Raw genomic sequence first — 25,938 nt, 5'->3', positions numbered from 1 at the left:
GCCCGGCTGGCCCGAAGCAAGGAAGAGGACGAGGACGTCTGGACGGAAGACTGGTGGCATCCTCTGGAGGAGGCTGGAGAGCGGCCGCAACTCGGATGAGAGTTGCGGCGGGGCACGTGAGTACACGTCACCTTTCTCCGTGGCCCTCTTGTAAATATAGAACTGTACATAGCATAGGAGACACGTGCACTAAGACACTGTATACTTATCCCCCTTTTCACGAGCACTGTATAAATTCCAATCACTACCCAACACCTTGCACCTCTATCCCCTCCCCTCTCTTACTTACCTCTTCCATCGCCCCTGTCCGTCCCGCCCTCACTACCCTCCTTCGTAAACCCTCACTCTCGGGTGTCGGTGGAAGTATTCTGACGGTGTCGCTCGGATTAAAAGCCCTTACGCTTCTCTCCCTTTTTCAAGCCTCCGTGGAGCTCCAGTACCATTCCGAGGAGACCGTGGGAGAAAAGGAGAAGCAAGAATCGACCTCGGCTCCACCACACCGACCCGGGTCACCAGCCAAATCAACCGTCCCTTCCTCCATTCTGACGTTGTATATCTGTTCAGCTGTTGATTAAAGCAGAGACATTGCTCACTATATTCGGCCTCCCTGCCTGTTATTCCGGTCCGCCCTACCCACAAGTCCACAAGTGGTGTCAGAAGTGGGATCGTCCGGAGGCATGGAGGCCGCAGTCAAACAATTGGCAGAATGCCAGGAGCAACTGGGGAAGATGATGGAGAGATTCCTCAAGACAGCGGAAGACGATAGGGGGCAGCTGCATGACGTGCTGAAAGGCCAGGGTACCGCGCAGGACCAAGCCCTCGAGAAACTCACCACTGTCATGGGGCAACAAAGACCCGTCACCTCCCTGCCCTCAGTCGTGGTACAGAAGTATGTACCTGGAGAGGACCCCGACTACTTCTTCACGAACTTTGAGCGCCTAGCCCAGGCAGCGGCCTGGCCCGAAAACCGGTGGGGCCACTACTTAGGTCCCCTATTGACCGGAGAGCTACAGGCCGCCTACCAGCAGGCTAATATCCAGGGACAAACACCATACGCCGACATCAAGACCTGCATCCTGGAACGACTAGGGATAGACGACGAGACATATAGGGTCCGACTCCGTCAAGCAAGGGAAGGACCCCAAGAAACTCCTAGGGCTCTGGCTTTCCGTATTCAAGATCTGGCCAATCGGTGGTTGAAGTCGGCTACAGCCACTAAGGAAGACATTCTAGCCAAAATATACTTGGAGCAATTCCTGGCTTCATTATATCCTGCCACCCAGAAGTGGGTACGCCAACATTCACGACTAACGCTCGACAGCGCGGTGGAAATAGCAAGCGCCTACAGCAGAGCCCAGGACTCCCAGCGACCCAAGGAGGAACACCATTCCCGCAACCCTCCGGGGAATCAACCCCGGATCACACGACCCCCTCAGGTGGTCAGGAAACCCGAGCCTGTTCCCCTCATGCCTTATCCTGTCTTGCCTCGCCCCCATCCACCTGGACCCCAATGTTTTCATTGTGGTGGGTACGGACATATTGCTCGCGTCTGTCCTCAAAAGGAGGAGCCCATGGACATAGGGATGGCTAAAAACTATGTATGTCTCACCGCTGACACCACCCCTCCTCCGTCCCGATGCCCAATGCGGATTGAAGGACACAGAATGATGGCCCTGGCCGACACCGGCTGCAGACAAAGCGTTCTAAGACCCCAAGAACTACCTAACCCGGTCGGTCCAGTGACCGGTACCGTGGCTATTAAATGCGTCCATGGCGACACCAAGCACTATCCGACCACACAGGTCCATGTCCAAAACCCCACAGACATGGGTAGTCTGTTGACGGTGGGCCTTATACCTAACCTCCCTGAACAAGCGATATTGGGAAGTGATTATAGTGGTCTACCCCCTCTCCTTCAAGACACCACCGAATCTCTGAGGAAATGGTGGGCCGAAGCTCCGTTTTCCCGGGAACCCCCTCCGGGCCGTCCAGCGGTCAAACTATCCAAGACCAAAAGACAGAAGAGGAACGAGAGGAAGGACTTCGCTATGGCCTTTCCTGCCCAAGTTGATATCCACCCATGGGAAACCGACAGGGAATTCCGCGCCACGCAACAAGAAGACCCGGTGTTGCAGGAAGCATGGGCGCGTGCACTGGATGCTGAAGATCCCCTACATGTAGGTCCTTATTTCTTCCGGAAAAACGGACTCCTCTACAGAAAGGGAGGACCCCAACAGCCTCCCCAGCTGGTTATCCCTGGGTTGTTTCGTGAGAAAGTACTGTTCCTAGCACACAGCCATTTGCTGGGAGGGCATTTCAGTGATGAAAAAACCGGTCATACCATCCTAGAGAAGTTTTACTGGCCAGGGGTACACGGACAGATCAAACAGTATTGCCGGGAGTGCCCGGTCTGCCAACGGAATAGTCGGTATCGGCCCCCCAAGGTTCCTCTCCAACCCCTCCCCATCATTGATGTCCCTTTCACAAGAGTGGGCATGGACATTATAGGCCCCTTGCTTCCCTCAAGGTCCGGATGTAGATATGCTCTCGTACTAGTGGACTATGCCACCCGCTTCCCAGAAGCGGTACCCTTACGCCACCCCACCACTCAAAACATTGCCAAAGCTCTCCTATCCATTTTTTCGAGGGTTGGTTTCCCACGCGAGATATTGACTGACCAGGGGACCCCCTTTGTGTCCTCCCTGATGCGTCAAGTCTGCTCCCAGTTAGGCATCAAACAAATACGAACAGCTGCCTACCACCCCCAGACTGATGGGCTAGTAGAGCGATACAATGCCACCCTTAAGACAACCCTTAAGAAGCTTTTGGGCCTCGAAAGTAAAAGATGGGAGGAGATGCTTCCCCTGGCACTGTTTGCCATTAGGTGTAAACCTCAAAGCAGCACAGGGTACTCCCCATACGAATTATTGTATGGAAGAGCCCCACGGACACTCTTAGATATGGCTAAGGAAGCGTGGGAAGCCGAGCCCGACAGAACCCGACCCTTACCTGAGTACGTGGACAACCTAAAGACACACTTGGAACAGATAAGGGTCATTGTGAGACAAAACCTGGTAGCCGCTCAAGACACCCAAAAACGGCAGTACGACAAAGGAACCAAAGTCCGGAAGTTTAGTCCTGGCGATCTAGTACTGTTGCTATTGCCTTCTTCCGACCACAAGTTACTAGGACAGTGGCAGGGCCCCTTTTCTGTACTAAGAGCTGTGACTCCTGTTACCTATGAAGTGGAAACGGAACCCACCCGAGGTGTCACGCAGATATATCACGTGAACCTCTTGAAGAAGTGGGAGGGACCCCGTCCTGTCCTGTCTAATACAATACCCCCTCCCTTTGAAGTGTGTATTGACCCTGACCTCCCCGAATCTAACAAACAGGATCTCAGGCGGACCCTGTCCTCGGTGCAAACGGTCTTTTCCTCCCTTCCAGGACACTCCACCGTAGTCGAACATGCCATCCACACGGAACCAGGAAAAACCGTGAGACAACGGCCCTACCGCATTCCGGAAGCTCGAAGAGCCATCATCAAAGAGGAGACCGATCAAATGCTGATAATGGGCATCATAGAGCCCTCCAATAGCAGCTGGAATTCCCCTATAGTGCTAGTACCCAAGCCGGATGGCTCCACCAGATTCTGTATAGATTTTAGAGAAGTGAACAAAATATCGGCCTTCGACACCTATCCCTTACCCCGCGTAGACGAAATGGTGGAACGCATAGGTAAAGCCAAGTACATAAGCACCCTGGACCTTTGCAAGGGTTACTGGCAAATCCCCCTCAAAGAAACAGATAAACCCAAGACCGCCTTTTCCACCCCTGAGGGGTTGTTTCAGTTTAGGGTGATGCCTTTTGGGCTTCACGGTGCCCCGGCTACCTTTCAAAGAGCCATGAACTTGGTACTACAACCCCAACTAAGGTATGCCGGGGCATACCTAGATGACATTGTCATTTATAGCGACAATTGGGAGCAGCACTTACACCACTTACGTTCTGTGGTAGCCTCTCTGGGAAACAGTGGCTTTACCATCAACCCCTCCAAGACCACCCTAGCTGCCCAGAGCGTGAAATACCTCGGATACCTGTTGGGGGAAGGGCTCATACGGCCCCAGAACAATAAGATCAAAGCCATTCAGGCCATCCCCTTTCCCCAAACCCGGAAGGACCTTCGTGCCTTTCTGGGTTTATTAGGGTACTATAGGAGGTTTATCCCGAATTTTTCCCAAACCGCGGCCCCTTTAACGGACTTGTTGAAGAAATCCACGAACACTGAAGACCTACTCCGACATCCCTCAAACCTGGTGGTCCACGCCTTTGAACGACTGAAACAGTCCCTACTCTCGGAACCGGTGTTAGTCAGCCCGGACTATACCCAGACTTTCATCCTGCAGACTGATGCCTCTGATCAGGGTTTAGGGGCTGTTCTTTCCCAAAAGGACTCGACAGGGATCGAACGACCAATACTATACCTTAGCAGGAAACTTTTTCCCAGAGAAGTCAATTATGCAGTGATAGAGAAAGAGGCCCTAGCCATTAAATGGGCAGTGGAAAGCCTTAGGTACTATCTGGAGGGGCGTGAATTTATTTTATACACCGATCATGCCCCTCTAGAATGGATGGCCCGTAATAGGGGTCACAATGACCGAGTCCTTCGGTGGTTTCTCTCCCTACAGCCCTTTAGATTTAAAACCGTACACAGGAAAGGACTACAACAGGGCAACGCTGATTATCTGTCCCGGTATCCATTCCCCAGCCCCCCTACTAGAAAGACAGCTAGGGAAAGGGGATGTGGAAAGGAGGCTACAAGTACCCCATTACCTCGATGTCCGGGCGCGGGGATCCTGTCCCCCGCGCCCGGTCGATTAACGTCCCGGTCACACAGGACACCCTCTCTTTCTCGTTCCCTGCAGGTACCGCCTCCTGGACTGGGTAAACCGGAAACACTCGCCTGTCATCCCGGACGCAGAAACTGGACGACCTCGATCGACCCGGAAGCACCCAACCCTGACCCCGGAAGGGACCCGCCAGACAACAACCCGGAAGGTAGAAAAGGCCCCGAGAACGACGGAGAGTCGTTCGGAGCAACCGACTCGTGGCAGGAGACAACGGAGAGCGACGAACCCCCGACTGAGAGCGGTATAGCCCGGCTGGCCCGAAGCAAGGAAGAGGACGAGGACGTCTGGACGGAAGACTGGTGGCATCCTCTGGAGGAGGCTGGAGAGCGGCCGCAACTCGGATGAGAGTTGCGGCGGGGCACGTGAGTACACGTCACCTTTCTCCGTGGCCCTCTTGTAAATATAGAACTGTACATAGCATAGGAGACACGTGCACTAAGACACTGTATACTTATCCCCCTTTTCACGAGCACTGTATAAATTCCAATCACTACCCAACACCTTGCACCTCTATCCCCTCCCCTCTCTTACTTACCTCTTCCATCGCCCCTGTCCGTCCCGCCCTCACTACCCTCCTTCGTAAACCCTCACTCTCGGGTGTCGGTGGAAGTATTCTGACGGTGTCGCTCGGATTAAAAGCCCTTACGCTTCTCTCCCTTTTTCAAGCCTCCGTGGAGCTCCAGTACCATTCCGAGGAGACCGTGGGAGAAAAGGAGAAGCAAGAATCGACCTCGGCTCCACCACACCGACCCGGGTCACCAGCCAAATCAACCGTCCCTTCCTCCATTCTGACGTTGTATATCTGTTCAGCTGTTGATTAAAGCAGAGACATTGCTCACTATATTCGGCCTCCCTGCCTGTTATTCCGGTCCGCCCTACCCACAAGTCCACAATGTGGAAAAAGGCTCTTTACAAGCCCTCCTAAAGCAAAAATCTTTAAAGGCCATCATTCTTTTAATAAAAAATTTCCGACAGCTTAAGAGCACTTTCAATGCACTGCAACACACCTACAGTCCCGGTCAAAAGCATATCTGAAGTTATTTTTACCAAACATGACTCTGTGATTAAGTTTTGACCTAGATGTGGCGCACTGTTCATAATTATCCCAATATAGGCATTATATAGCTGCCCTAGAATATAAGGCTTATCACGAATACTTGAGAAACACTCTTGATCACAGCGTTCAACGCTGCATCATTATGCTGTGTCTAGGCATCTTACCTCTAAATGTCTATACAAAACACTGGAGTGACTCAAGTGAAAAGACAGGGACATGTGAATTATGTAGAGAAGGAGTCCACGATTTTGCTCATGTGCGGTACATGGGTCCCAATAAAGTACTGGTAAGAACTAGGCACCATTTTGTTAAACCTATATGCTTTGGATATAATCTAGTCACTATTAATGACCTGTTTGCCTTAATTAAATCACAACCTCCGTGAATTTTTCTGTTACAATTTGCATAAATTCTCAAAATCTTTTTTAATCATTATTTTAAAAAGAAATTGTGTATATCGTCTGTACATTTTTTATAAAATGTATAGATTTTGCATTCACCTTAAATTGTTGAACTGTGAAGAGGTCTAAATCAATAGAACTGAATTGAAATTGACTGGAGGTTCTTCCTCTTGTATCCAGGACAAAGGAGTAGCCTCCAAGGGTCATTTGTCTGACCTCCTCTTCATGCTACAAGGATACTACAAGACACAAGAGGGCTTTCCTACAACTACCCAGCTGGCCGATGATATTTCCATGTTTGAAATGGGCAGGATGCTGTATCCTGGGATAGCCAGATTAAACAATTTGCAGGAAGTGGTCATCAGGAGAGAGGGAACCTGGTTGGCCTCTGGCTAACAACAGCATTCTCCCAAGTGTTCCCTATTTGCCCTTCAAGTGCGGCTTCACCTTTGAAGATCACCTTTTGGACCAACATGTGTGTGGCTTCGTGCCAGGGAGAGGTAACGCCTCTCTCCCATGAAGGCCGCTATTGTTGTCTTCCCTAGGAGTTATTTACAAGTCTCCCCAAGAGGGCAAAACGTTGTCTCAAGGAGAAAACTGCTGTGCAGCTGTGAATGAGCACAGGGGATTTAAGGCAAAAAAGTGGCAACTTTGTTAAAAGAATTACACATTGGGTTTAATTTTATTCATAGTGTTTTAAAAAGCATGCCGCTACCCAGAAAGGCCTCATGATGCTGAGACTGAAACACCTACAAGACCGCGGCAAATCAAACTGAGGTTTAGAAGAGATGGATCTTTAGTAGTTTCCTAAAGAAAATGTTTGTCTGCGTCTGTCTTCGTTTGGCAGGGAGGGAATTCCACAGCTTAGAATTCATACAGGCAAAGGAGCAGCCGCCACCTCTAGCTCTCTTGACTTTGGGGATGGTCATCAGAGAAGAGCTCTCGGAGCGTAGTAATCTCCTTGGCACGTATAGGCAAAGCAGTTTTCAAATCAGAGGCAGACCTTTTCTCTCCATGGCTCGGTGGGCCATGCATAGGATCTTGAAATGAATCCTTTTTTGTGTTCTGAGCCAGTAAACCACCGCCAACACTTGGGCTGCGGAATTGTGCTTGGGGATCTTGAAGAGTGATTGTGCTGCGGAATTTTGAATGACCTGTTGGAGATTTAGGATATATTGAGGGTTCCCAGAAACAAGGAGTTGCCGTAGTCAAGACAAGAGTCGATCACTCCTTGAATGACTACCCTCTTTGATGATGGAGACACCCACTGCAAGTCTTTCCTAAGTATGCGTAGCATTCCAAAGCAAGTTGCGGACAGCTTTTTTGGCTTGAGTCTTTATAGTGAGTTTGCTGTCCAACCAAAAGCCAAGGCTTCTTACAGTTGTAAAAGGGAGCGGTTGCTCCCCGGGGCATTGAGGCCATGGCTGTTCTTTCCAGCAGGTTGTTTTATTGCCAGCAGCCAGCACAGCTGTCTTCCCATTGTTGAGTTTGAGGTTGCTGGCTGACATCAACTCAGTAACTTCCTCAAGGCAGACTTTTAGGTCACCGGTTGCCTGTCGAGATTCCTGGGTCAGTGGAAGAACCAACTGAGTATCGTCAGCGTAGGAGACGAGATCCAAGCTGTGTGGCTGCACAATTCTTGCCAGTGGGAGGACATACACATTAAAGAGGATTGAGCTTAAAGAGAAACCCTGTGGTACTCTGCATTCGATGGGATAAGTGACTGAAAGAAATTGATCATCCTGAAAACATCTAGGGCCCGATTCACAGAACTAACTTAAGACAAAATCCTAAACTTACTACCATTTTGGTATTCACAGAAGGCACGTACTCATTTTGGTATTCACAGAAGGCACTTACTCATTTCGGTATTCACAGAAGTTAGGAGTCCTAACTTTAGGACTCCTAAATGCCTTCTGTGAATACCGAAAGTCTTAAAATTAGGATTTTTCTCAGTTTAGTAGTAGTATAGTTAGTGCTCCTAACTTTAGGACTCCTAAATGCCTTCTATGAATACCGAAAGTCTTAAAATTAGGATTTTTCTCAATTTAGTAGTAGTAAAGTTAGGACTCCTAACTTTAGGACTCCTAAATGCCTTCTGTGAATACCGAAAGCCTTAAAATTAGGATATTTCTCAGTTTAGTAGTAGTATAGTTAGGACTCCTAACTTTAGGAATCCTAAATGCCTTCTGTGAATACCGAAAGCCTTAAAATTAGGATTTTTCTCAGTTTAGTAGTAGTAAAGTTAGGAGTCCTAACTTTAGGACTCCTAAACTGAGAAAAATCCTAATTTTAAGACTTTCGGTATTCACAGAAGGCATTTAGGAGTCCTAAAGTTAGGACTACTAATTTCTGTGAATACCGAAATGAGTGTCTTCTGTGAATACCAAAATGAGTAAGTGCCTTCTGTGAATACGAAAATGGTAGTAAGTTTAGGATTTTGTCTTCAGTTAGTTCTGTGAATCGGGCCCCTATTGTTTAGAAAACCCTTGATCCATTTTACAGCAGGACCTGTGATGCCGGTGTTTTCCAGTCTTCAGACGAAGATGCAGTGGGAAACAGAGTCAAAAGGGGCTCTAAGATCCAGCATCAACACGGCTGCTCAGTCACCCTGGTCAAGGGTGGCCCGCAGCTCTTCCGTGACCACTAACCATGTAGTCCTGGTGCTATTTCCAGGTCTAAATCCTGTTTAAGTGGGATGAAGGATTGAATACGTTTCTACAAAAACTTAATGTAGTGAGTTGTTTGGTACCTTACAGTTTCACCTTTAGTAGTCCCAGTCAGAAGCTAGAAGGGCAACTGTGCTAGCCTACTAGCACTAGCCATTGGGGCTACTAGCCTTTTCCATACTAAATATGACAATCACAAGTTTTTTCTGTTTTTGTATGTAAAAACGCATATTCCACTTTATATTATATGCCACCCCGCTTTAGGTCTGGCTAGACCTGCCTTACGGTTGACCTATGAATATTAGAAAGAGAAGGCGTGTCTATTCCAGTCAGAAGAGGCCGAATAGGTGCCATGGTTTACTCTTGCCACACTCATGGTAGCATAATCAGTGCTGCTGTCCCTTGGGTTGTCCCTCTAAATGACAGGTCCTGGAGTACCATATACTAGGGACTTGCCGTTAGTTTATACCAATCAGGGATAAGCCAGTAAAACATACACAGTTAAAGGTCTGGCACTGAGCTCTGGTTGGCAGGCCTCGGAGCACTTTCAGAGTAAAAAAAAACCAGCAGCATCAGTCCAACACTTTGGGGCTGACAATACCAAAAGAGATCTTTCCTTACATTCTTCATGAGCTCACATTTTGAAAATAAATATTCTTGTACAGTGCTGGTTGGGCTGTTATTTCAAGGAATAGACTAGAGTGGACAAAGATGTACGACCATTCCATTTTGCGAGTTGGAAATTGTGACGTTTTGTGACTTGTAATTTGCGACTTGCAAAATGGAATGTACAACAGACCTCAGACACTGTTTACGACGCCAAATGGGGTTTCGAAGACCTACATCATTAATATGAACGAGGTAGGTCGCAATTTCGGACCCCTTAGGAATCTCACATATCACAGGCATGGTGGCTTGCCGCAGACAGCAGACCACCATGTCTGTGCTTGATTATGTAAATAAAGCAACTTTTTTTTCAAATGCAGCCCGTTTTACTTGAAGGAAAATTGTTCGCATTTAAAAGAAAAACATGAAAAGTTGTCTTTTCATTTTTAAGGGCAGGCAGTGGTCCGTGTCTGCTCTTAAAAAATATTTTCGCATACATTCACAAAGGGGAAGGGGTCCCAACTGGATTACCGCCTGCTTGAAGTAGGTGGTACCTGTGATTGTTTTGAGACCACATTTGCGGTCCCAAAACAATGGTACATACCAGTGTGACTCGCTATTAATAAGGGACGTCCTTGGCACTCCCCTTCCTAATAGCAACTCACAAACCCTATTATGCGAGTCAGTGATAGGTTGCAGATCCACAAAATATGGTTGGTACATGCCATGGACCTATTTAGCGGTGGCAAATGTCACGATTGGCCATTTGCGACAGCTGAAAAAGGTGTTACATCTGGCATCATACGCATTGCAAACACCACATTTCTGACACTGTTGAGGTGGGCGGCTGTAGGTTCATGTCACACTGCCTCCTGTCTCTCATTGTGACCTTGCCACAGGAACTAGGAAAGTTGGCACTAGGTAGTAGTCTACCCTTCTTGGCACATTATTCTGCGGTTTAGGAATCCAACCCTCACCAATGCATTTACTTTTACTTATTGAACCTGTTAAACTAAAAATGGTCCCTTTGGTAATTTGCTTGCCCCTTTTCCCTGAATAGGTGAGCTTGTGCCTAATGGACTGCATGTATTTTTCTGTGTTTGTGTGTGCATGTGGGTGCCTGTCCAGGACTGTGGTGTGTGCGTCCATGAGTGGTGGGTGTGCGGACAAGCATGCTGTGTGTGTGGACGTGTGCGCACGCATGCATGCATTTGTGTTATGTGTGTGCATGTGTGTGCGTATATGTGTGTACTCGGACCCTAGCATCTTGTAAAAAAAACACCTGAATTCACGTTGTGCATTTTATGGGTGGTCTGTCCCTTTTGGAGGCTGCAAGGAGGCAAAAATGATTTCTCGTTGGTCATTGTCTGTAATGGCACATGATGGAATGCAGCTATGAGTAATTGCGAGTGGCTGAGATTCATTCAAACATTTTAGCCATAGCTTTTTGTCTAAATAGGTCTTTTTAAGTTGTGTATATCCAGATGTGGGCCCGAGCTCACCAATGAGGGCAGAAAAGCTGGAAGTAGGCTAGCATGCTTGGCCACTTGTTCAGGAAGGGGTGGACATCTAGACTGTCCCTTTTGGAGGTGGGGACACCGAGAACCCCTTTACTTGTGGTTTGTCCCTGTATTTCATGCCACACAGGAGACAAACAATGATCAAATGGAATGTGTCCACACTGATTAGCATGGCCTCATATGAATACACCCCAGCCAACTTTCTTTAATTGAGATTACTAGACCTCTGGGGAGCCCACTCTGGCTTCAGTTCTCCACCCTGGACTACTAGAACTGAGCCCAGTTCACCCACTCTCGATTAGTGGATTCACAGAGGCGCCGCGTAACTAGCTTGGCTAACTAGTCCTTGCAATAACTTGGGGTGCTCTTCAGATGGACACTAGTCACACCTGTAACAAGAGAACATTAAAGGAAAACAGTTCTGAAAATAAGGGCTTCCAGAAAGCAAGTTCACTGAACTTGTGTGTTGGAGTGAAGTTCATCCTTTGGCTGCGATGGCTGCGTCACTGGCCCAAACATTTGGAATAAGCCCTGCTTGAAGGAAGAGGAGCCTTAACTGAGCTACATCCTCAGACATTCCAGGACTGAGGATATATTGATTGCAGCAATCCACTGACTGAGCAGCCATCAGTGCATCGGGATCAGAGCTGAAGGCTACCTGAAGACAAGAAGCTGCTAGGTAATGGGTGGTGTTAATTAAGCACTGGAAATACCTCTTTTGAGGCTGCCCGCGGCACTCGAGGGGGCCCCTTTAGAAGGTTGCCACCTCGAGTGCCACATTTGGCACCGCAAAGCTGGTCTAGTTGTCAGACCTCTGGGGTCACCGAGGTCCGGCGCATTGCTTGGGTCACTTCCAGTGCACCGAGTGGGTGGGGAGCAAGGTATTTATACTTCCCCCACCCATCTGGCGTTCCATTTGTGCTGACTCCCCAATGCCGCTGTCCTCCCTACCACATACCCGGCGTGTCGGCTAGGATGGGTAGCTAGGGTAGGAAGGCTGTTAACCTGTTATTTTGTGTTGCAGGCAGAGTTACAGGGTGATCCAGAGGCTGAACGGTACATGCGGGTACGCTGTTCTGGAGCACAAGAAGGGTGAAAAGGCCAAACAACCCCAGCAGTCTTTATGGCAGGACCCTGGAAGAACGATGGCACCCCGCTAGTCCTTTGGGTGGTTGTAAGCCTGAGCAACCGGGAGCTTGCCTGGAGACATGCTCCGCCCCTAAAAAGGTGTGAGTAAAAGGGTGGACTGGTGGTCCACGGTATGTAAGGTCGAGATTCCCCAAAATGGGTAGCACTGATTGGTTTGGCCATGGTGCAGTTTGCTCACCAGGTGGGCAGGGCAGATTAGGGGAGTCACTGCTGCCTGCCCTTGGATCGCCTGTAAGTTGACCCACCATGTTGGCATATTTCTTGTATGAAATAAATCTGCAGCAATATTTTCTCCAACAATTACGTTATGTGTATTTATTTATTATGGGATTGATATGTTTTGCGGGTTGGCTGAGTTGTCGATATTGGCACTATGTGCAGTCCCACCCCACCAGTACAGTGCAAATACAAGTTTTTATTTTTTATTTGACCAGAAATTAGGAATAAAATTTAGGGTGCAGAAGTAAGCATGTTTTCTCTCATTACTAGACGAGTTGCCAGACATGCATTCTGCGCACTTTGGATAGAAGGGGGCATGGCCCGGGTTTACCACAAAACGTAAATGGGCCTTTTGTAAAGTTATAATCCTCTTCTGGCCGAAATGTGAGTTTTCCACTGGGAACGGAATTACCGCTCAGTTTATGGCTGTGTTTTCAGGAACTGATTAGGAGTTTTACGGTAATGCGAGGTGGAAGTTCACCCCAAATCATCAAATTAACTTCCTAAATTCCAGGCCATTTCCTGCTCGCATTTCCTTCTGCAGATGGAAGCTGTGAGAGGACACTTGGGGTTTGTTACCGGTCCACACCCAGTGAGGCTTGTAACTGTGTGTGATACAAACTCCAACACCTGCACAACTTATAGCCGGCTTCACATGTTTCTTTTAATATCATTTTAAAAGCTGGAAAAAGTAAACCAACTGAGCCAGGTGGGGACACATTTCTGTGCGTTTCAATGGATGCCTTTGGCCTCATAGCTCCTTTGATATCCCAAAACTTTAAGGCAGGAAATGATGCGGTGCCAGTTTTAGGACTGTTTGTGGTGGCGAGGGTTTTAGGGCTAAGTCTCAGCTCCAGAAGTGACATCTTTCCCTTTGGTGCGTCCGGTTAAACGCCACAGGTCACCTTGGCGTGAACACAGACCTGCTCCTTAGCCGGACCCCGCCTGGGCACTGAGGGCATGAGTGTGATAATCTGTGTCAATCAGGGCCTGAGTGCCATGACAGGGCTTCCCACCCTGGAAACTGACTGACTCATTGCCCCAGAACCCAGAGACCTCACTCACTCTGAGCTCAGGGGCGTAGCTGGGTCAGTGAGATTGGGGAGGGGATCTGGGGGTGGGCGGGGGCTTCAGATTTCCCAACATTCTAGCTGGCATATAATGTTCAAATACATATACGACAAGCCGGGCGCAAGAGTGGGGCTAAAGGGACATGACTGCGGGTTGGCAGAGGGATGAGGTGAGAAGAAACACAATACTTTGTAAAATAACCAAGGTTTTTGAGGACTTTCAAAGTAGCCAAGGAGAGTGAGTGCATTTTGTTTGTGTTTATGTAAAATCCGACAGACACCTCACCATACCCGACTGAAAGCACCTGTTCCCAACTACAAGCCAGAAAAATATATTTATTTGGGGGTGTAACACCCCAAACGCCCCCTGAAGCTACGCCGCTGTCTGAGCTGAGGTCGTACTGCCCCAAACATACCTTAGAGATGCACTCCCAGCAGCAGGGCAGTGGCAGCCACTGCGGCGTAGAGCACTGCGTAGCTGGACCTCACATTAGGTGCCCCAGTGGACTTGGCAGTGGTGCTGGGCGTAGTAGTGGCAGTAGTGACCGTGGGTGCTGGTGTTCCGTTGCACAGGTCGGTGGTGCAGCAGCTGTTAATGCCAGCAATGTCGCTCGTAGAGACTGGGCCCTGCGTGCAGCTTGAAATACAGCCCTTGAGGAGCAAGCTGCCCGCTAGAAGACAAAACACAGAGGGGTATTCAGAGACTGCACATGCTAGGAGGGACCAGATGGACCAGAGGAAGGGGGCACATGGGCCTTCCCCATCCCTGCATATGAGGTGCACAGGGAGTTCAAGGGGTGTCGCAGGCCCCCAAAAGGGAGGGCAGGGGAGAGTGCAGTGGGGCAGCAAGTTCACAGGAGCGGTCTCATTAATGCAAACTCAGAAAGAGCACAAAAAGAGCTGCCAGAATTACACATATAAAGTAGAGCAGAGAGAAGGGTGTACATGAGGCTGGGAGCACAAAAAGAGCTGCCAGAATTACACATATAAAGTGGAGCAGAGAGAAGGGTGTACATGAGGCTGGGAGCACAAAAAGAGCTGCCAGAATTACACATATAAAGTGGAGCAGAGAGAAGGGTGTACATGAGGCTGGGAGCACAAAAAGAGCTGCCAGAATTAAACATATAATGTGAAGCAGAGAGTAGGGTGCACGCGAGGCTGAGAGCACAAAAAGAGCTGCCAGAATTACGCATATAAAGTGGAGCAGAGAGAAGGGTGCACGCGAGGCTGAGAGCACAAAAAGAGCTGCCAGAATTACACATATAAAGTGGAGCAGAGAGAAGGGTGTACATGAGGCTGGGACCACAAAAAGAGCTGCCAGAATTACACATATAATGTGAAGCAGAGAGTAGGGTGCACGCGAGGCTGAGAGCACAAAAAGAGCTGCCAGAATTACACATATAATGTGGAGCAGAGAGAAGGGTGCACGCGAGGCTGAGAGCACAAAAAGAGCTGCCAGAATTACACATATAAAGTAGAGCAGAGAGAAGGGTGTACATGAGTCTGGGAGCACAAAAAGAGCTGCCAGAATTACACATATAAAGTGGAGCAGAGAGAAGGGTGTACATGAGGCTGGGAGCACAAAAAGAGCTGCCAGAATTACACATATAAAGTGGAGCAGAGAGAAGGGTGTACATGAGGCTGGGAGCACAAAAAGAGCTGCCAGAATTACACATATAATGTGAAGCAGAGAGTAGGGTGCACGCGAGGCTGAGAGCACAAAAAGAGCTGCCAGAATTACGCATATAAAGTGGAGCAGAGAGAAGGGTGCACGCGAGGCTGAGAGCACAAAAAGAGCTGCCAGAATTACACATATAAAGTGGAGCAGAGAGAAGGGTGTACATGAGGCTGGGACCACAAAAAGAGCTGCCAGAATTACACATATAATGTGAAGCAGAGAGTAGGGTGCACGCGAGGCTGAGAGCACAAAAAGAGCTGCCAGAATTACACATATAATGTGGAGCAGAGAGAAGGGTGCACGCGAGGCTGAGAGCACAAAAAGAGCTGCCAGAATTACACATATAATGTGGAGCAGAGAGAAGGGTGCCACGAGGGGCAGGAAGTTGTAAAGTGCAGTCACTCATTTGAAGGTATTGTGGGAAGGGTTTATTGGATAGGGTGCACATGAAGCTAGGAGCTCATGAAGAGGCGCCCCAACCAGGGATATGAATGGGAAGAGATCGGCATCCACCTGATGGGGGCACATGGCTCTTTCTCGGTGACTCATAGGTAAACAGGGTGACTATAGACTGGTCAGGCAACTCACCCTGCTCCTCTACAGGGCAAGGCTTTGCATCTGGAGTTAGGGTGGGAGGGTGATGTGGGAGCTGGCCAGGGACAGTCAGGTGGCCACAGCATCCTATCCACCGGTGACCGCGGAGGGAGAGGGCAGGCACTTGGTATGCCAGCTCGCAGGGTCATGCTGCAAACAACACATAATGGACTCAGTACAATGCGTTTGTCAATGTCCTTACTCAATGCGGTCGTCCCGTTAAACGTGAAACACTTGGCTTGTCCATCTGGGCAGGTGCTCGGAGAGTTGCAGTCCTCTTTGTTAGTAGAGACACAGTTGTGGCACTTCAGCGAATGTGCTGCAAAGATCAGAAAATAGCGAATATTACGGAGATCTCCGAATGAGACGGGGTCTTTTGTGAACAAGGCTGCTTTACTCGGAAGCAAGCTGAGCTCACAAACTCTGCCATGCTTTAGTGTAAACATGCGCTGTAAATGTCTCTGTTGTGTACTGACAGTTATCAGTACCCCATCTGACTTCTTCTAAGCATTCCCCGCCCCCCCCACCTGCAAACATCAAGCATGACATGACATATCTATCTCATTACCGTTGCACCCCTATATCCTTCTCCTGAATCCCTTCTGAGTGATGGGTCAGTCTGCTTAGGGCTCAAGTGCCTTGTCTTTCACTCTTTCATCACAGACCCAGGCTGTCTCTTCTATCTATCTCTTGTCCCCCTGATTAGACCAGCCTAAACCAGAGCTCTCTCCTTCCACCACAAGATAAACGTCCCCCTGAGGTGTCCGCTCTGCTAGAGGTGGGCGTAACTCAGGTTATTTCGTGTAGCACAATCAAGTAGAATTACCTAAAAATTCTGCTGATTTATGTGAGAAGAGAAATTCTGCATTTAGTTTTTTTTTATAGCACACAAATGCCCCCTTGCTTCCAAACTGAATGTGAGGATGCATGATGCACCATGAAAATAGAGCTAAATGCAACAACATACAAACAGCTGCGTGAGCAACCACTTGGGTTCGCTGAATGTGCTCTCACCATAGGATTTCTTTCCTCCAAATTACTCTTAATTACACAAGTGGGCGTAATTGTGTTATTATCTGCATTTCAGGTCAAAAAGTAATGTAGAATGACTGAAATTACTCTGATGACTCCTGCATAATTCAAATTACTTCCAAGCTTCTTTCTGCACTCCAGAACTCTCTTTTCTGTTCTGCTGGTCTCCTAAACTCCCATCAGTTCCACGAAGCTCGTTCTCGCCTCTCAAGAGGGACGGATGCAGTCTGTCTGGTGGAAATATCAGAGGCCAACTGTACCCAGTGTCAGCAGGACTTACTGGCCCTGCCAGCCTTCACTTACAGAAATCATGCACTCTTCCTTTCCACTCCTCTCCTGGCTCAAGTCCTTGTCACAGGTGTATGCACCCCTTTCGAAGCCTTTCTGGGGAGCAGGTGGGTCCAGGAGATGTCTGTGGGTCCCTGCCTGCCCTGGACCACCTTCAAGTCCCTCTTCATCATCTCCAATAGTTCCATCCCTGTAGGCTGGAGCAGGCCATCTTCTCCGAGGGTATTGCTGTTGCCCCAGCGTCTCCATGTGCAGAGGGCATTCACTACCCTCCATGTCGGATCCGCCTTCGCCTTTCCCACTGGCAGAAGTTTCAGGGTGGGTGTCTCGGGAGCAGGGAAAGGAGACTTTGTTTTGCATTTTTCACTCTCTCAGGGCATTGATGGTTACCAAACGATGCTGCTCGGATGACCAACAAGTTTAGGTGTATCAGCACATGTGGGTACTGCATCCCACTTGGGTCAGTGAGCTGAAACGGAATCAGCCATACACATTAGCGTGGAGAGGTCCTGCTGACCTCGCGGTGGAGCAAAAGGGCAGGATAACTGCATAAAGTTTGTAAAGGCAGACACACACACAGAGAACAGTGGGGGTGCAGAGGCACAGCCTGGTTCAGGCAGCTTTGCATGGTAGAAGTGGGATACCGTCCATCAGCTGAACCCATAAATACACAGACCCAGTGTCTTTAAGATGAAGCTCCATTATTGGTAATAATCGTACTGCCTGACATGGCTGCACATTTACGGCTTTCAAGCACTCACACAGCTTTTCAGAACTACGCCCATAAAGCTGCAAAGCCCCTCTGTGTTATGGAATGAGGCAACCATCTGCAGGGTATTGGTGACTGTAACCCCTGGACGCTGGTGGGGGATTTCGATGGTCTGGAGTGGCCCAGGGATGCTTTGCTGTACCCTAAATCGAAATCTGTGAGTCTGTAATGAGGCCAAAGAGCTCAGATGAATTTGGGGACTCGCGTTCCACATGTAAGAGTATGAAGCTCCCTACATTTTCCTAAGGCTGTAGTTGTTCCATTTTCCCAATCCTTCCACCAATGGTGGGACAGCTGGCTGCAGGGACATGTGTCCACTTGTGTCACCTGAGTGTCAGCGGAGAAACACAATCCCCTTACCCTGCTCCCGAGACACCCACCCTGAAACTCCTGCCAGTGGCAAAAGAGAAGGTGGACCCCACATGGACCATAAGGGTGCTCTTGCTATCTTTCTGACTGATGCCAGCGCTTTGATGCCTTTTTTAATTTCATGCGCTATATAAATATTAAATAAATCCAAAATACAATACAGATGTAAAGCTTGTGCATATTTGGGCGCCCCTGAGACAAATAACTTACATTTTCCACTCCCTGCAAAAATCAATTAGCAAAGCTGATTCTGTTTGCATGGCATGAGTCCAGATATTTAGGGCGGATGGTGAACAAGATATCTCTTCCCTTTTTTTTTTTTTTTTTTGTCCTCATTCTGTCAATTCTCTTTTTGGTGATACCCTATTCCCATTTGCCAGATACCAAAGCCTGGGATAGGGTCATTCCATCCAAGAAAAAAGCGGTTTCCTCTTCCAACCCTTCACTGGTATGCTCGTAGCAAAGAAGGGACCGGGACCAACAGCGATTATTTGGCTTAATCATTGGACCCCCTGGGACTTTGACGCCAATCAACCAACATTATCCACACTTTTGGTTGTCATTTAAATTAGGGAGTTCAATCTTCCCCAGCCAGGCCTCTATGTTCTCCTTCCCTGGTGAGATGTCATCTTTATATAGCTGACTCATATACCTGCCGGCTTCCATGCCTATTTTTAAGTTGGTATCTAGTAGGGCACCTGTTTCGTCATCTCTAAGACTTCCTATTACATTTCTAGATTTATCTGACTTGGCTTTCCAAGCTAGAAGCGAGCCGCTCTTCTCCCCAAATGCAAAATGCCGTAACTTACCAACCCTCCATCTATCCAAGAGCCTCTTATCAAGAGCTCCTTGATATTCTGCTTGAAACTGTTCTAACTCTTTGCCCAACAAAGAAACTTTACTAGAACCCTCCAATGATGCCTTTTGGAGCTCCTGTTTTTTTAAATAGTGTAATACTTTATTGTTTGGTTAAGATCATTACAATTTATAACTTGGTGGGTTCAATCATAAAAAGGACCGCTGAATAAAAACCCACAAGAGCATTGTAGACACATGATGGTCAACTAGAAATCATGATCGAAAAAAAAACCTGCTAGTTTGAAAAAAGAATGCAGAACTTATAAATTGCTTAAAACCTTCAAGTGCATTGTGGGCAGATAATGTTCACCTGGGAGACCAGGAATAGATCAGCTAATATTAGCAGTCTAGGGTTCAGTTGTTGATCCAGCGGGCTGGCTGCCGCCCTGCTGAAGTAAAGGAGATTTGGCGGGGCTAATGTCTTCCAGCAGTTTTTTTTTTTTAATAAACAATTTTTATTAGCACAAACAAAAAACAAAAGCACACCTTTCGTCATTACATAGCACATCTGTGCAATACCTTTGCTGGCACATTGGTAATTCCTGACATTTATCAAGGCTATCACGCATGCACACCCCAGCCTCCATATCCACCACCCGCCGCCCCCCGCCCGCACACCTACTCTTCATCGAGTCGCTCCCCAAGTGAAGAGGATGGTTCAGCTTCAGTCGCTCAGGTCGGACTCTGAATCCGTTACCGGGGGTTCACAGATATTACCTCTAAATGCATTCCACTTTCCCCAGATTCTTTGCCATCTCCTGGGGCAGCCTCTGTTCGCGCACACCACCCTTTCCGCCGTCATGGCACTATCCATGTCCCGACCCCACCTCACGTGGGAGGGGGCTCCCTGTGCCCCCCAGTATTGCGCAATGGACCTCTTTGCCAATGCTAGACCGACGGTCACCCAGGTTTAATCAGCCTGGTTAAGATCAGTAGTATCCCACACATTCAGTAAACACATTCAGGGTTCTAGCGGGACAGCATGACCGATATCCCGGGAGATCGTTGCCATGACCTCCCCCCAATATGCGGCTATGTCTGGGTATTCCCATATCGTGTGGAAGAAGGTGCCCCGTAGTCCACACCCCCGCAGACAGAGCGGGGTAAGTGCCCTCCCCATTTTATGGGGTGTATCTCTCGTGTAGTATATCCGGTGCAGTATTTTAAGCTGCACCAGTTTTATTTTGGATGGGATGGCCACCTCTCGGGGGGACGCCAGCGCTTCAAACCATTCTAGTTCGTCCATGGGCCCCACTGCTGCCTCCCATTTCCTTTTGAGGAGCTCCGTGGGGTCTTTTTGATGATTCACCAGTTTACGGTAGGTCAATGAGATAGCTTTCTTGGTGAGGTGGTCTGTGAGTAGCCGGTCCTCTAGCGGGGAAGACTCCAGTAGGGTGGTCCCCCTGGGTATAGCTGTGTGTAGTGCATGCTGTATTTGTAAACATTTAAAGTGCTCGGTCCGACTCATCTGATAGTCCGCTTGCAGCTTCTCAAACGGTATCACCCCACCCTTCCTCCAGAGGTCGCCGACCTTGGAGATGCCTATGCGATCCCACCCCTCAAATTCTTTACGTAGATGACCTATACCAATCTTAGGGGAGATCCATAGCGGCGTCTGCCGTGTAATCACCCCCTCCCATCCCAACCTACGCTGTGCCGTGCGCCAGATCTGTGCTGTGTGCGCTGTGGGGCCTTGTAGCCTATTCGTCCCTGATTTAACATATAAGGCTTGGAGGACTCCGTGTAGTCCCAGCATCGCCCTGTCCATTCGTAAAGCGGGTTTATCTTGCGCTGCGTGTATCCATTGATTGACTATGATAAGTTGGGACGCCCAATAATATAAACGTATGTTGGGCAGCGCGATACCCCCATCATATCAACTCCGCATAAGTTTGCAGAGAGCTATTCTATGAGGTTTACCCTCCCACAGCAGACAACCCACCTCTGCGTTGATCGATTGAAAGTAGGAGTCGGGGACCAGAGCGGGCGCATTCTGCAGCGCGTAGAGGAAGCGAGGGAAAGCCATCATTTTGAATAGCTCTCCCCAGCAAAGTCAGTGGCAGGGAGTGCCAGTATTTGACATCACTTTTTAGTCGTCTGAGGGGTGGAAGCAAGTTGTGTTCCAGGAAAAGCGCTGGGTCCGGCGCGATGTTTATACCCAGATATTTGAAACCACCCTCCACCCTTGGTATTAACACTCCATCGGGGAGTTGTGGCGGAGGCCCCTGTAGGACGTATAGCACTGACTTCGTCCAGTTAATTGAGTAGCCAGAGAATCAACCATAGGAATCACAGATATCCAGCAATGCAGCTATGGAATGTTTCGGTTGTGTCAGAAAGACCAAGATATCGTCCGCATAGAGTGAGATACGATCATCCCAACTCTCTGTCCATCTTAGCCCGGATATAACTGGATCCTGCCTTATCCAGGCCGCCAAGGGCTCCAGAACCAGGGCGAATAGTAGAGGGGAGAGAGGACACCCTTGCCTAGTGCCTCGTCCCAGTGCGAAGTCTCTCGATAACCGGCCATTCACCGCCACCTGCGTCCGAGGTTCTGTATATAGTAGCCGTACCCATGCGCAGAACTTGGGCCCAAAACCAAAATGCACAAGCACCGCAAACAGAAAGGGCCACTCCACGCGGTCAAAAGCCATAATCGCGTCCAGTGATAGTATAACTACATCCTCCTGGATGTGGGGCCCACTGGCCATTATGCCGTGTAGCAGTCTAATGTTCATTGCAGTGTTACGCGCAGGCATGAAGCCGGACTGGTCTGGATGGATCAGTGTCTGCAAATGAGATTGGATACGGGTTGCTAATAGTTTTGCCAATATCTTGGCTTCCACATTCAAGAGTGAGATAGGCCTGTAGGAGGTGCACTCGGTGGGGGGCTTCCCGGGCTTCAATATTGTGACCAACGTCGCAACTCTGACATCTTGTGGAAGCATACCCTCCTCCAGACTGGCCTCATACAGTTGCAGCAAGTGCGGCACTATTGTGTTCGCCTCACGTTTGAACAATTCCACTGGGATCCCATTCGGTCCCAGCGCCTTTCCCGACTGAAGGCCGCAAATTGCTAGGGCGACCTCCTCCGCTGAGAGACTCTTTTCTAATGCAAGCGCGTCATCGGGGGCCAGTTTCGGAAGTCGTATGTCTGCGAGGAATTTTAGATTATCCTCTATGGTAGTTGTCACCACAGAGGTGTAGACCTGCTCATAGTGGTTAGCCTAGGCCATCGCTATGTCGTCCGGGTTTGTCACTTCCTCCCCTGATGTTAATCGCAGCCGCCCCACCCATCGGTTGGCTTTCTCTTTTTTGTCAAGCCACGCTAGCAGTCGGCCCGCCTTATCCCCCAGCTCGTATATAGTATGCTGCGTTTTCGCTAGGCGCAACCGGGCCGCCTCCCACAGATGGTCTCTATACGCTTGTTTCGCAAGGTTAAGTGTGTGAGTGTTCGTATCGGTGGGGTCTTTGGTGTGCTCTCCTTCCGCCACTGTCACTGCTACCTCCAGGGTAGCCACCTGTCGCGACGCTTCTCGCTTATGAGCTGTAATTACTGCAATGGCTTGTCCACGCAGCACTGTTTTGTAGGCCTCCCAGAGGACAATAGGCGAGGAGACAGAGTGCAAGTTTTCTGGAAAGTACTGTTTTGTAGTTTTATGCAGCGTCTTCCGCACGCCCGGGACCTTAAGGTAGCCAGGATGTATTGGGAAAGTGCACCTTCTACCCGAGAGGCCTGAGGAATATGTGAGCAGCACCGGCGAATGATCGGATATGCCCCTGGGGAGGTGCTTAACATCTTGTATGCGAGCTATACATGTGGGAGAGGTGAGGAGGTAGTCAATGCGTGAGAGACTGTTGTGCGCACTGGCGTGATGCGTGAATTGACGGTCAGTGGGATGTCGCATGCGCCAACAGTCGAGCAGCCCCATGGCGTCGAGGAAGCCCCATAGGGGTGTAGGGGTCGTGCTTGGCCCTCTCGGGGGGTGTTTATCCCAGTCCGCATCCACTATGGCGTTAAAGTCACCCCCCACAATTAGTTCTCCCTGTGGCAGGCCCAGCAGGAACTTTTCGAGGGCCGGAAAAGCTAGTGAGTGAAGTGCAGGGGGGAGGTATACCGTGACAAAATGAAAGCTGCAGCCCTCCCATTGTCCCGATATCGCGGTAAATCGCCCCTGGTCATCTGCCCATTTCCCGGTCACCACCAAGGGACAGCTTTTTCGAAGGAGGATCCCCACTTCTCTGGATTTTTTTGAACCCCCATCTATCTAGTGCCCTCACGGCCGTACCGGCCAAATGGGTCTCCTGTAGGAGAGCCACCGATGGTGTGTGCCTCTTAATATGTTGCAGCACCAGCCCCCTCTTAATCTTATTCCCCAAGCCATTCACATTCCAAGACATCACTGTCAGCGGGGCGCCCGGGCCCTGACGATCACTCATTGTTACATTCGCCATTATCTCGATTCGGTTGACGCCGTGGGTGTGTGCAGACGTGCGGCATGAGTAGACCCTGTGACAAACTCTGGATCACCAATACACTGTTGGTATGCAAACGTGTTTCGTGTGGGTGTACCCTCACTTCAGACTCCAGGTGTATAAGAAAGAATAACAAATTAGGGAGCAATACAAAAGCCCCACAAACCACTAACAAAAAACAACCCCCAATCACCACCCTCCTCCCTGCTTCCCTGCCAGATGGATCCCCAACTACCCGCCCCCCCAACATAGCAGAGTGCTTTGATCCCATAAACAGTACTTGCGTGCCGGGGGAATAGGAGTCCGAGAGTCAGTACTGTAGTCCCCCAACCTCCAAGACAGCCGTTCTGCCAGTTTGCGCCATTGAGGCTGTAAGGCGGACCCCTCGCCTAGAGCACCGGTAAGGGCGGGCCGTTACGTTCACATTAGTGTCCCTTTTTGTCAGCCCACCGGTCGTGGGAGGCTCGCCCCATCACCACGCCGCCAGTCCATCTGCTACTCGTAGCCATGTCATTCCTCAGTGTCTGCATTCTTGGAGGGCGATGCCTGCCGCCCCGGCGCGGAGACCGTGATGTCCTCTTGCGCTGCTTTCTCTTGTCGGCGACGCCGTCTTGAGTTCTCATCACCCTCGGCCCGCTGCCATCCCTCTAGCCAGTCGTGGGCCTCCTCTGGCGTTTCAAAGAAGCGTGTCTTACCATCCGCCACCACCCGCAGCTTCGCCGGAAAGAGCATTGCGTATGGGAGCTCCCGTTTATGAAGTTCTTTTTTTACCTCCAGAAAGCTTTTGCGGCGCTGAACAACCGCCGCCGTGTAGTCCGGATAGAAGGAGATCTGGGAATTTTGGATTCGCACCGGCGGTGCCACTCTCGCCGCCTGGAGGATAACATCGCGATCCCGAAAGTTAAAGATGCGGGCCAGGATAGGTCTTGGGGGCGCCCCGGGTTTGGGCTTACTGCCCGTCACTCGGTGCGCTCTCTCCACTGCAAAGAGGGCGGATAGTTCCCGAGGTTGAAGCTTCGACTGTATGAGGTCTTCTACGTACAGATCCATGGCATGGGTCCCCTCGCCTTTCGGGACCCCGGTAATTCTCACATTGTTCCTCCGAGAGCGCCCCTCCTGATCATCGAGCTTGGCCGCCATGATTTTGTTGTCGGACTCCAGCTGACCAACTCTTTGAATCAGCGAAGCGGTGTCTTTAGTAAGGGATTTCGCCACCTGCTCCAACTCTGTCATCCTGGCGTACATTTTTTGAAAATCCGCTCGGAGGAAGGAGACATCAGCAGAGATCGAACCCACCGTGGATTGCACGCTAGCAAGAGCCGCCATAATATCTTCCAAAGTCACCTTGGCCCCTCCCCCGGAGTCTGGGGCCCCCGCGGAGAGTTCTTTGCGCTCTGTTGGGCTTTTGGAGTCTTTAGCAAAAGCATATTTGTCTAGTTTGGCCTGTGCGGTCGCGCATTGGCCCTTTCCCCCCATCTCCACCTGGGTCAGCCAGTTGTGACAGGTAATCCCCGCCGCCTGCCGCTAGTCTCGCCCACCAGCGCGGCCTGTCGGCTTTCCCTGGTCCAGGAGCAGTGATGGGAATAGGGGTGTCCGGGCCCCCGCCCGTACCAGCACGGCGCGATTGATATCTCTGAGCGCGTGAGGTGCTTTCCTCACCTTGCTGGGGGGCTCCGGTCGTCGCAGCGCATCCGCTGGCTCTGCACGTCTCCGCCGGCCGCCTCCGCACTCCCGGATCTGCCCTCCACATTCTGGGCCCGACTCCGGCCCGCCTCAGACCCGAGGCGACACCGAGCACTGGTGCGGCCCTACCACTTCTTGCTGCGAGTGTTGTGAGCAGGCTTTTTTCCCCCCAACGTCAGTAAATCTGGCCATGAGCCGGCGGATGGTTCCAGTAGGGGCAGGGCCCCGTCTTCCCCCGGTGGCCTCGACCGCTGGAGCGTCCTCCACGCCCTGCTAGGCCATAGTGCCTAATCCTCGTCCCGCGCCCTGAGCGCCTTTCGCCTCACTGTCGAATATGCCGATGCGATCTCCGCCTCCAGGAGGGGCGCGCCACACCCCGGCTCTCACCTCCGGCACTTCCCTTTGATCTCTTTTGGCCCCACTGGTTACCCGCTGGGCCCCGCTCTCGTTCTCCGGGTCCGTCAGAAATCCAGACCCCGGCTGCTAGCGTGGGACAAGGCCGCAGGGCCCCCTGCGCCCTCCACCACCGCTCAGGTGTCACCAGTACCTCAGTTGTCAGTGCCGCTGGGCTGAGCAGGGCATCGGGTGCT

The 25,938-nt window shown here is 50.1% G+C and overlaps 1 protein-coding gene across 1 annotated transcript in view; it reads right to left on the bottom strand.

Annotated features, from left to right (window-relative positions):
* LOC146847638 (lymphocyte antigen 6D-like) overlaps positions 1-25,938 on the bottom strand; it is an 84,065-nt gene that overhangs the window by 33,859 nt on the left and 24,268 nt on the right. The window contains exons 2-3 of the mRNA XM_085651775.1: positions 16,076-16,192; positions 14,018-14,272 (exon numbers count right to left, since the gene is read on the bottom strand). Coding sequence (XP_085507901.1) covers positions 14,019-14,272; positions 16,076-16,192 — 371 coding nt within the window. The 3' untranslated portion in view covers position 14,018. The remainder of the gene's footprint in view (positions 1-14,017; positions 14,273-16,075; positions 16,193-25,938) is intronic.

Source organism: Triturus cristatus, chromosome 4_1 (assembly GCF_964204655.1).
Source record: "Triturus cristatus chromosome 4_1, aTriCri1.1, whole genome shotgun sequence".
NCBI classification, from domain to species: Eukaryota; Metazoa; Chordata; class Amphibia; order Caudata; family Salamandridae; genus Triturus; species Triturus cristatus.
Note: the sequence above shows the minus strand (reverse complement) of the source record. Positions and strands in the feature narration are given on the sequence as shown.